Genomic DNA, 12,782 nt, shown 5'->3' on the forward strand with positions numbered 1-12,782 from the left:
TTACCCTAACAGTTATAGAAAAACATTTATTAAACATTTTTTCATATTCTATAAAATAGATTTATTGTAATAACAGACATGAACACCACAGAATGTTTGAGTATTATTGGATGTGTATGAGCGACACTAATGCCTTCAGCTCTCATATACAGTCGTGCTGCTTTATTAATGTACTCCTGCTTATTCAACACCAGCTGAAGCTCCGCCTGCTGAGGAAATCAAAGCCCCTACACCCCCCCCACCCGCAGGTAAAACACACCTGAGGAATCCAACATCCGCACCTTATTTACACACATGTATACCTGTACATCACATCCGTTTCTATGGAAACATTCAATGACGTGCCGCGTCTCTGTAACGACTACATGAATTGTTGGTTTGGTGTCTTTAGAGCCCACCAGCGAGCCGCTTGAGATCGGCGTCGAGGACGTCAATGACACTTCAGTCACCATCTCATGGAGACCACCGGCCACCATCGGAAGCTCTGGTCTGGATGGTTATACTGTCGAGATCTGCAAGGAGGGAAGTGAGTGTGCTGTATTATCATCATTACAAGGCCTCGATCACAAAAATCATTTGATTATGATGTTCTGCCAAGCCCCCCGTGTAGTCTTCTTAAAATACCACCTGACAATACCGTATGCTAAATTAAATACGAGGGGTTCATTAGCATTTCATAGACTGAGTCTGAAGCGACGCTTGCACCTGTCCTCCAAACGTCAATGCAACATTTACAGCCACCTCACGCTTCTGGCCCTATATGGACTCAGGCATTTCTAGTGCCCCCGACACGTCTGCAGTGTTGGCTTCCAGACGTTAATACTGTTCAACCCGCTGACGCTGCAAATACTTTTATAAAAGCAAACCAAACATTCTGTACGATTGGGCTTTAGTGAAAACAAAAATCGAAATATTTCAGAAACATTGTGTCAATGTGATTGTGGTATTTAAAACCTTTGACCTATTGAACTATATTGAACTACTGAATTGACTATAAAGTTACGTATTCAATTTAAATGATTGTACTGAAAGTAGGCTACACTTTCAATCTTCTCCAACGTCAATCCAGATTCCTATATAAGATTGTTCAAATCATAAATCATAATATTTAAATTTGTGTTATTTCACACTTTTCATCTTTTCACTTTGATTCTAAAAAGTAAAAATAATGACTCAGTTGTTGACATATTTTTTTAATTATTGATTCATGTTAAGTGTTAGTTAATACTAAACCAATAGTTAAACTACTCAAGCTTTGATTTTTAAATATTTGAGTAAACAGGCTACGGAAATGTGCTAAAGTTTGACTGTAGTGTGCATGATTTGGTTCGAGCTTACAGAATTACACTTCTATAGCACTTTTCCAGCCGGTCATGGTCACTTTGAAAATAACATGCAAAGACGTTTTCTGTGTTATAAAAATGAAATGCTAAACGCTCATTTGATTTGATCACAGCTGGCGACTGGAAAGCCGTGAACGAGGAGCTGACCGTGTCCTGCCGTTACGTCATCAAGAATCAGACCACCGGTGATCGTCTGAACATCAGGGTGGTGGCGTTGAACCCTGGCGGCCGCAGCCCCCCCGCCACTCTTGCCGATGCTGTGTTGGTCAGAGAGGTCGTGGGTAAGATTTGAAGCAGATTCATGAGAACATCGGCTTTGTCGTGAGTGGTCGAGTGAAGATCAGGGCCCGTCTCTAGTGTCCTCACACTGTTCTCAAGAGACCCTCGATGAGCTCCAGCTGTGACAAAATAAATCTACCTGACATGAGTCTGGCGTGAGCTGGTGAAGGGCTTGCTTTACATGCGTGTGTGATACCAACACGCGTGTCTTAAACGTTGCTGGAAGGTTTTTATTTAGCAGAAATCATTGATGTGGCATCACGTGTTTCTGTTTGCTAGAGCTTTGCATCAGCCGCGTGAGGGTCATGTTGAACACACATCATGATCAAATGTGTAGAATAAATACACTCACTGTGGATAAAATGCGTCCGCCCACGTGCATAATTGTACATGTGGTTTGTCTAGATAGAGTTTAAACACTGAATCTGGTTCCAGCACATTATGGTAAAGTAAAGCCGTACTGCGTGCGATCTAAAGAAAGACATTTTAAACGACGGATGGAAAGTGTAGCGCTCATGGAATGTAACATGAATCCAGACGACACGGAAGTAGGGCAGGGCAGATTTTGTCAGAAGGCCGATGAAAGGTTGTGTTTGCCGGCGTTAGCCCTGCGGTTACACTTTGTCTTTTTCGATAAGAATAATTTCTGTTCAGAGATCCGTATTAAAGGTGCGGTAAGTGACTTTGATTAACAAGGATTAGGTGGAGAAAGTTTCACATAGCTTCAAAGCCATTGACAGCAAGCGGTCTGGATCCGCTTCCATGAAGAGCGATGGGCACAAGTGTGAAGGGTTTGAGTGGGACGGGTGGGATTCCTCTCGCAGCGCATGAGGAGTCAAGTGGCATCTAAGGTTACCCGTGAGGCTTTTTCAGCCCGCTGGAGATCTGTGTTTATTTACAGGCATGCTGGACACTTGAACAGACGCTGTTAGATTTACATACACTACTTCAAACAAATAAGCTTTTCAAATTGTTTTTTTTCATAGATTTAGGAACGGTTTCCTCTATTTTGATTTATATAAATGCAATGCTGATATAAACCTGATGATTTTTTTAGTTTTGCATTGTTACAAAGAAGCTTTACAGAAAACATGTTAGCAGTAGAAACATAACAGTAAAAATAAAGAACCGAAGAAGAAATGAGAGAATATGATCATTCAGATAAAGACTTTTTTTCTGTAAAGTGTTTTAAGGATCAGAGAGTGTGGTGTTAAATGTGGTGTCAGTCAGAGCGGTGGATGAAATTTCAGTTTGCTCACACTCCTCGTCTCTGAAATAGAAAGCTGGACTCACATGAAGCTTTGAACTCTTCACTGAATATTTGTCATCTTGATAATGCTTTGACGGCCAAACACCCATTCAAATAAACACACACTTTACATGAGCCTTACATGATGAATGAATGAAAACTTTAAGCCCATCACCATGAATATGACATCGTGTGTTTTTGTTCTACAGATCGCCCCAAAATCCGTCTGCCACGTTTCCTGAGACAACGCTACGTGAAGAACGTCGGAGAGAAGATTAATATTGTTATTCCCTTCAGCGTATGTCATCTGTTCATAAAACTTGACAGTGTTTAATATAAATGTTTACATAAAATTATCTTTCAAATGAAAATCATGTAACTTTTAAAACAAAATATTTGAATATTTGATTTAGTCTTTATTAAATGTTGAATTATTTCGAACCCAGTGTTGGGTTAAAAAGAGACAAACTCAACCAGTGGTTCTCAAACTGGGGGCCCCAAGATGGATCAAGGGGTGGCCACAGATTGTATGAATTATATAAATATTATGCGATCAAACATCTGAAAAATAAGACCACCAACCAAAAGAACTGATCTTCCAGCATTGTATACCTAAATGTGTTTTGGGTACAATTCAAATTCTACGTTTAAGATTATACATTTTTATTTAGGCAAAGCGATCCCCTTTACACAAAGGGGGCCCCCAACAAAAACATTTGAGAACTACTGGTTTAAATCCATTGTTGGGTTAAACTTCAATATTTTCCTGGATTCATTTAACCAAACGGTTGGTTCTATCCCTTTTTGACCCGACACTAGGTTGAAAATAACCCAGTTTTCTTGTTTCTCAAATATTCCCACATGTAGGGTAAACCACAACCCGTGGTCTCATGGACAAAGGACGGTCAGCCCATCGACACCAAAAAGGTGAACATCCGCAACAGCGACAAGGACAGCATCTTCTTCATCCGCGCCAGCGAGCGTGTCGACTCCGGTGTGTACGAGATGTGTGTTAAAGTGGACAGTTTTGAAGATAAAGCTCAGTTAACCTTGCAGATCGTTGGTAAGCGTTCCATTCACAGACTCGTTCGTTCAATGTTTTGTCTTTGTTGGAGAATTTTAACTTGCGTGTCTTTGACCCGTTCACCAGAGATGCCTGGACCTCCTGCCAGCATCAAGATTGTGGACACCTGGGGTTTCAATGTGGCTCTGGAATGGACAGAGCCCAAGGATAACGGAAACACAGCCATCACCGGATACACCATCCAGAAGGCCGACAAAAAGACAGGGGTACAAAAACAACATGATCTGCTGGACATGACGCATTCGATTATCTGAGGATGTGATGATGTGTGTTGTCGTCTCTCCGCAGGACTGGTTCACAGTGCTGGAACATTATCACAGAATGAACGCCACCATCTCAGATCTCATTATGGGCAACACTTACATCTTCAGGGCCTTCTCAGAGAACAAATGTGGAAGAAGTGAAGAAGCCACTGTTACAAAAGGCTCTGCCACGATCCAGAAGACAGGTACAGACACTCTGAAGATTACACATTATGTTTATTCATCTCAAAACACTGGATCTTTGGTTTTATATCATCATATTTACACATTATACATGAGCATGGTTTATATAATAACAAAGAATGTGGTAATTCACATTTTGGATTATGTTTCATGTTGACTGCTTTTTTATTTATTGACATTAGTAACTTATATGATTAATTATATGTGTAGATTAATAAAGGTCATACTCAAGCTTCACCATCAAACCGTCACTGGCGTGAAAGCAGATTTAACTCAAATGCATGAATTCATACGAATGAAACACCTTTTGTAATAGTGAATTTGAAGGTCAAGGCGGCGTGTGACGTTTGTGCATTAAAGGACGTTGATTCTCATTCTCGCTCTTTTTGTCTTTAGGGATTGAATATAAACCTCCAGAGTATAAAGAACATGACTTCAGCCAGCCTCCTAAATTCACCACGCCGCTGGCAAACCGCAGCGCCACCGTCGGTTATAATGCCAAACTGCTCTGCTCCGTGAGGGGATTCCCTAAGGTATGTGATTTAAGCGGTCATCACGACCTTGGTTCAGTCATGAAAGAACCATCCCTTCACTCTTAAACATAAAGATGCTTCACAATACCACAGAAGAACCTTTTTTGTCTGAATGGTTCCATAAAGAACCTTTAACATTTGAAGGTTCCTTGGGGTGAAAAAGGTTCTCCAGATCATAATACGGTAAGAAAGAGAACCAAACATGGCATCGCTGTGAAGAACCATGTTCTTCTATAAAGATCCTTTTTTAGGGAGCTTTTTTATTTGGCTTGTGAATCACAGAGGAAAGGAATGATGGAACATCTCGATCTCATTGTGATGCTTGGTTTAGTTTAAAACCATCAGACTGAAACTATGCTTAGGTCTCATCTGTGTCTCAGAGAAAAGTACCATAGGAGAACCTTTGGGTTCCATAAAGAACCTTAAACATCTGAAGAACATTTCTGATTCGCAAAAGGTTCTTTGTTTTAAAGTTAGAAAGAGACGCTTCTTTAGAGAACCTTTGACTGAATGATTATTTTATTGTGTTCTATAGAATAAAGTTATTGTTTTCATATACAGTTGACTCATGAGTATAGAAGGTTCTGCTGTGAAGTCTATCCCACAATCAACAGTTGGTTTGTCAAAGGGTGAAGAAATCTAGTACTGACGTAACACCAGATATACTTCACCTCCTACCAGAACTCCAATAATGGAGTCGAGACAGCGTGAGCTGGATTCAAGTCAAGCTTTATTTATAGAGCACTTTATAGAGAAACAAGTGTTTACCAAAGTGCTGTACAAGCATGAGCAATACAATATAACACAATCAAGAAGACAAACTTTTCAAACGTTCATAAATAAGATAAGAGTAAAATAGAATGAAATGAAATACACAGAGTTAAACGCCAAGCTTTAAAAGTAGCAGTATAACTTCCGTCCTCCATCCAGGCTTTAATTTCCACAAGGCAACACAAAAGTGGCGCTATAGAGTTTGTCTGTTTCAATGGCAGATATAATTGTGACATGGATGTCCAGGCATGACACTGGCACTGAATGAAAATCCTCCACATCTCAAACACTTCACTGAGTTCATGTCTTCACAGCCTAAGATCGAGTGGATGAAGAATCAGATGATTATTGGTGAAGACCCTAAATTCAGGCAAATCAACAACCAGGGCATCTGCTCTCTGGAGATCCGCAAACCTGGAAACTTTGACGGCGGCGTCTACACGTGCAGGGCCAGAAACCAGCACGGAGAAGCTCTGGTGAGCTGCAAGCTGGAGGTCAGACGTAAGTCAACGCAACCCTCGGGTCTTTCTTCTGTAATGAAATAAACTTAAAGAAACAGTTCACACAAACATTACAGTTCTGTAAGTTGCTTTTATCCAAAGTGACTTCCATTGTATTATCCTATACATGTATACACAGGTATCTGCAATCCCCTGAGATCCAACACACAACCTTGTGCTGTTAAAACAATGCTCTTACCACTGAGATACAGGAAAGCTACCCGTGGTATTGCAGAACATTTGCAAACCTAATAGAAATATGCTCAACCGTTGGTTTATGAATCTTGAAAATGTTCATATTTGCCAAACATAACTTGAAGCAGCCCAACATTTATTCAGTTTAAATGTAAGTTTGTTTAGTTTTCTTTGTGCTGTAGATTCTCTTATCCAGTCGCTTCAAGTTTTATCATTGAGTTAATGTATCTCAGTTAGTTGAGAAGCATCATCAGAACATCTCGTGTCAACACGTCAGATATAAGAAGACTGAAGTAGAACTCTATTGGGATGTGAACCTTTAGAAGTGCAGTAGTGTCACAGTTTGCTTTGGTTTATTAACAGAGCCGGTGATCCATGACGCTGATAAGAAATAAAAGAGTCACACATTCATACAGGTCAGTTTCTGTACTTCAATCTGCTTTCTGTCTTTAAATTAAGCTAAATACTTCAACTGATACTTGAATGATAGTTTAAGGGCACATGTTGTGTTTCACTTGTGTTTTTCCGTCATCATGACTCTGATGTATCCTCAGCCTTTACACTACAGGTTTAAGAAAACACTACATTAAAAAAAAGACTTGAGACACAAAGCTGCAAGATCTCTCCTGTCTCTTTGTTACATCAAATCTAAAGTATTTTATACGATTATTTGTATTATTTCAAGGCAATTAAATGTGGAAAATGAATATGGTTTTGGCTTTTTGTCACTTCAATCTAGAATGAAACGAGACTGTAGAAACTTTGAAAGTCTTTTAAGACTTGAAGAACAAGATTTAGTTCTTCTTCTTCTATTTGGGTCTTGACGTGACATCTGTCTTCCTCGAGTCGTGTCCTTACATGGCGGCCACTAAACTGGGAGTGCGAGGCCCCTGCTGGAAGCGTCCGAGCTCCGATCGCTCATAAATTAAACCTGTTTTGAGTCCGAGACTAACTGACACCCCTGACCCTGTGCCGCGGTACACTTCAGACTTTACCACACACTTACTAGATCTAAAACATTATATTGGGGTTAAAAACTCATGTCGTATAAGTGTTTGAGTGATATTAACCATGTTCACTCATGTTTCTACAAAAGACCAAAAAGAAAAAGGAGTTTTTTGAAGGTTAAAAAGCAGCATTTTCAGTGGTGTTAGAGCATAAAGACGCTTTAATGTCGTCTGTATTTGTGTATGTAGTGGATATGTTGCTAATGCCGTTCGGACGTTTGGCGTTAAACTATTTCGGGCCGTACTGACATCTGTTTCTTGTTTCTTCCTCTCTGCATTTGCTCTAGTCCCAATTTAGAAACGTCAGAATGTGAAGTCCCGTCTGAGGTGAGAACAAACACAAAACTCCAGTCCTGAAAGATGTGTTCAATGCGTTGTCCTTCGGTCATTTCATCTTTAATAAAAACTCAAAAACTTTACTCTGCTGTAAAATCACATTGAATGAGTTGCGTCTGATGTTGTTAAATGGCGATAAACACAAACACACAGTTCTTGTAACACATCAGTTTGATATTATTACAAAGTTTGACGTTTTTATTGATTTCATTCTTTATTTCTGTAACAGGATGGTGAAGATGGCTTCTGCTGATGAGAAATAACATGAACTGTACATATGAAATAAAAATATATATAAACAGACATTTACATCAGCAGTCGTCTGTCTGTCTGTCTGTCTGTCTGCGTATGGACGTTTAGATCCGTCACTGACTGTGTCCTGTGGTCAACCCGCTGGACCATCGCATGTATGTTATATTAAACTTCAGTCTTTCAGTGAGATGATGTCGTCGTGTCATTTTTAAACTCAAGATTTATTCTGCAGTTCTATAAACATTTTGGGCCGGTTTCCCGGACAGGAATTATCTTAAACCAGGAGTAGGCCTTAGTTTTATTAGGATATGAATGATAAAAAACATACCTCTTGAGACAAAACAATGGCACTGATATATTGTAAGATATGTCAGTGTAAGTTGTTTTCTATTGCGACACCTCTAACATTTCAGCTAGTCTGGGACTAGTCTTAAGCCCTGTCTAAGAAAGCGTCCCTCTATGTGTTCATGTGGATATGTGTGATTCAAATAACTGCTTGTGATCCAATAACCTGGTAAGCAATGGCTTCTGTTCATCTTCAAACTATTGTGAAAATGAAATCATGTTTGTGTAATCGGCTCTCACGGATATAACCGGGCGAGTACACACAGTGTCTGGAACAGAATGATAAACATCTCTACATGAATGCAAAGACTTCCAGTGGACTATTCGCTATGTTGTTCATTATCGCCGTCATGACAGAGAAAAATCTCTACTTCAGTTTGTTGAGGTTGGCCAGCATCATGAATTCATCTTCCAAACACAACACAAACAACCAACACTGCGTGCTGTCTAACTGAAGACAGACAGACAGTCGAGTGTGTGAGAGAGTCTGACCAGCAGGGGGCAGCACCATCACCGTCGTTACATCACTGACTACAAACACACATTCTCAGACAACACTGGCTTCATACCTTATATATCATTTCATATACTGTTAACATCTTATGGACTATATGTTTTTGGCAAAATATTTGAACCCACAAGCACGTAATGAACTTATAACTTTTCTCTGAGTTCAGGATCTTGATTCAGACACACGGAAGGATGTATTTATATCTTAAAGGAATGAATCCAGAATAAAAAATGATATTCTACAAGATCAACTGAAATTCTGAAATTCTCGTGTTATCCAGTGGGATTTTATTTGATTCTTAGCAAGTATTCTTCCAGATAAATCCTGTCTCCATACTTTCTTTTTTATTCCTGTACAACATAACATTTAAAGTCTCAGTTTAGCCGCTGTTATTCTATCATTTAAAGGAATTATACCCACTGCGAATGTCATTTTGAAGTCATCTGTCACTGTCTGAACTTTACCATAGAAAAGCATAAATCTGCAAATACTCATCTGCGTATTTCAAAGCAATGCTTTTGTGACACACATGTAATCTGATAACACACACGAGAGCAATAATAAAACAGAGTTTATTGTATCAGGGTTATTTCACTATTGTGACCCTGCAGCTGCACAAACAGATGATGCCGGTGCTGTCTGTGCCCGTGACATTCAATGACATGAATCCACAAAACACACAACTCAATGAGACATCAGGTCTCGTTCACAACACACTGATGAATGAACATTCCCCACATACACCCACATTACTGGTGTTAAAACTGAAGCTTTTGCTCTTTATTCAAATATTATATTTAAGATTTATTCAAGTTGTGTGTGTGTTTGAAGTGTAAAACGAACCTTTGGCAAAATTCTGGAGAATGACTGCTGTAGTCAGAAACAAAACTAAATCATCAAAATTGTCATTTAAAACAGCTTTTTGTTTCCATATTTTTGTGTTTTATAATAAAATAAGATCTCTCTATTTTGAACCGTACTTGTAAGCAAAAACGAGCATCCATTAAGAGACTTTTAGAGATATGTAGGGGTTGGCTGAGGGTCGACAGTTCCTAATGCACATGTCTGTCATTGATGTAAATTATTGGAGTAAATATAATTAGTTACTGCACTTAAGTATCATTGTAGTTGTACATCGGTATTAAAGATTTGATCAACTTTTACTCTCTTCTTGACTACATTTGCTCCACTTCATCTGTAATGACTGATGCTATTACACATGTCATTTTGCATGAAACCTAACAGTTTATTTCTGCTACAGAAGAATCAATATTGACATAAACAGAGCATTAAAGCTACTATATCTTGTTTATTTTGCTCTTACTTACTGAAACTTGTCTACATGGATTCTTTATGTGCATGCGAGCGCATTATCAGGTCGTTGACATCGCTGGTGGTTTATATGTGAAATGAGGACACGACTGCAGCCGATGATGAGACCAAAACCAGGCTTTGACTTTTTCATTATTTCATTTTTCATTATTTCATTTATTCGTTTTACTGACGAGACCTTTTTGAAAGATTTTGGCACTTAAGATTCACTGACACTTGGACGTAGGTTATGGTGTCCAGTGTTGAGGTTTTTCACTATTATTGTGATTTCAGAAAATAAATGAGATTTCCCTCCTCACAAATCAACTCTTTCTTGTTTTTCTTTTCTCTTTTCACTGACATGTCTCTTAGTTGTTTTGGAATTGGGGACTTGTAACTTGTAATGGAGTCATTTTCACTGTAAGGTATCTGTACTTTTACTCAAGTATGGTTTTCAGGTACTCTATACACCTCTGATGTCTGGAATATGATCTATTACTTAATAAAGAAGGATGGGAAAAACTGTGTCTGAATAGTTAGTAAAGATATAGTCACTCGTGTCTGCTGTTGAACGCTGTAAAAGCTGTGGGGTTATGGATTCAATAAACCCTGTTTTCAGTTTGTATATCTGACTGAGTCAAAGCAACATTATTAAATGCAGGAGATTGGAACAGCTTGCATCTTTCCTCAGGGACTCCACTACATATATTAACATGAGCCGCTGAATCTGAAGCAATCTTGCGGTGTCATGGAGTTTTTCCGGTCAGATAGATTGTGTGTTGGCCAAAAGCTGTGTTCTTCTCACTATGCCAAGCACTGCAGACTTTTGGACATCTGCCACAGCCGGAGGACTCGCCTCCTGCCTCAATACAAACACATCTCATCTAATCTAATCATTGAGACATTGACATTCTCACCGAAAATCCTGTGACGTCCCTTCATACAGGTTCAGTTATAGATGCAATATCATATAGATGTGTACAGTTTACACATGAACCGACGCATATGAAATAACATACACATTTCAATAAAACAGTGAGTCTCAAGGACTCTAATGTCTCTGTTGAAAGCACCAGGCGAAGCGGACGGCCGAGTTCATTTCATTGATTTTAGATGTTGATGGACGGGATCCGATCAAACCCATTTCATTAGTATTGAGGCAGCGGGCTGAGAATGGAGATCTGATTGATTTGAGCGGGTGGAGGAGTGACGTCATTAGGGTTGAACCGTATCACACTTACATCTGGAGAACATCGGTGTATTATGTGAAGAAACATCACCCTGAAGAGTGTCATGATGTCAGATGTGTGTGGAGGAGAGAGAGTCCCATCGCTCTTTAATAATTGACATAAAGCACATTAAGATGCTGCTGGTGCACAGAATAAACATATTTACTACAAATCTGTCTGTCTGCCAGAAAATGAACCCTGGGCTACAGTAACCATACAACAGTTCAAACCAAAACGCCTGTAGTAAAACCATCATTTTGCCAATAATAAACAGTACACAAAAAACATGTTTAATTTCCGTAAAGGCTACCGTGGGATTTGTAATCTGTGGTTATGAAACTAACGCTAAGTGTACTTTAAACACATTTTTTCTCAAGTTTTCACAGAAGAAATGTGTTTAAGTCGTTTTTTGAAGGTCGTGAGAGACCGAGGACCGAGTTTGGGGTTAAAAACGAATATAAAAGGTCATTTTGTTCAGCTCGAACAGCATCAGGACTGTTTCTTCACTCGTAACAACACGAGTCCGTGTTTAAAGTTCGACTCAGTAGGTGAATCGATTTGTTTGATTCACTGAGCCGAGTTCACTCGCTAAAAGAACCGGACGTCCCGAGCGACGCCAGTAGTGAGCCGAGTGGGGGTGGGGGGTGGGCTGGTGCCGGATTGAGTTGTACGTGCGCGCCTCGAGTTTTAAACTTGACGCATTAGCGCGCAGTGCACGCCGATCTGACGCATGTTTGCAGAGACCAACGGTGAAGCCCAAAATAGCCTCTCGCGTCCTCATCGCTTCAAATAATTTCAGTCCGGTTTTCCAAGCTCAGCATTCTCCTCCCAGCAGCGCTGGTTTTGTTTGAAGAGGAGTGGGATGGATGGGATGGATGGGATGGGCTTCCACAGTGTGTCGTGAACAATCTCACCCTCATCCAGTTAAAATCGAGAGGCGTTTTATTGAGCCCCGACTGGCCAATGGCGTCTCAGTGCCGGGAAATACAGCAGTGAAACACCAAGTGATGCTGCGAGACGATTGCAGGGTGTGATGCTGGGAAATGTGTGTGCGCGCATGAGAGCATCTCCACCGCATCCGTCCCGATCCGAGCTATTGTGCGCGAGCGCGGGATGCCCAGATCCGACATTCCCAACAAAGCCAGACGAGGACAAACCAAAGTCCTGATTACTGTCACTTTTCTTTTTCCTTCTCAAGCTGCCCAAGTGTCTCCCTGCGAAGTTTGATTCTCCTCACCCATCCCTCCTCTTGGTGCAGTACATCTCCAGTGAGGATACGCACCGTACTGAGGTAAGTACAGTAGCTCTCTCTCTCTCTCTCCCGCGGTGTTTTTCATGTACTTCCACGCGTGGATGTTTCTGGGGACATCAGAAGTGTCCCTGTGGTCTGG

At 40.2% G+C, this 12,782-nt stretch overlaps 1 protein-coding gene across 1 annotated transcript; it reads left to right on the forward strand.

Moving 5' to 3' along the window:
• Positions 1-187: 187 nt before the first annotated feature.
• mybphb (myosin binding protein Hb) lies at positions 188-8,183 on the forward strand (the record flags this gene model as incomplete). Its single annotated transcript, XM_079488437.1, has 12 exons — positions 188-248; positions 392-526; positions 1,457-1,624; positions 3,081-3,169; positions 3,739-3,934; positions 4,022-4,161; positions 4,244-4,403; positions 4,798-4,934; positions 6,020-6,206; positions 6,764-6,816; positions 7,695-7,734; positions 7,973-8,183. Coding segments are annotated over 10 exons (1,305 nt in total), but the record flags the coding sequence as incomplete, so codon positions are not given.
• Positions 8,184-12,782: the final 4,599 nt, after the last annotated feature.

Source organism: Barbatula barbatula (genome assembly GCF_947034865.1).
Source record: "Barbatula barbatula genome assembly, contig: scaffold_184, whole genome shotgun sequence".
In the NCBI taxonomy this organism is placed as follows: Eukaryota; Metazoa; Chordata; class Actinopteri; order Cypriniformes; family Nemacheilidae; genus Barbatula; species Barbatula barbatula.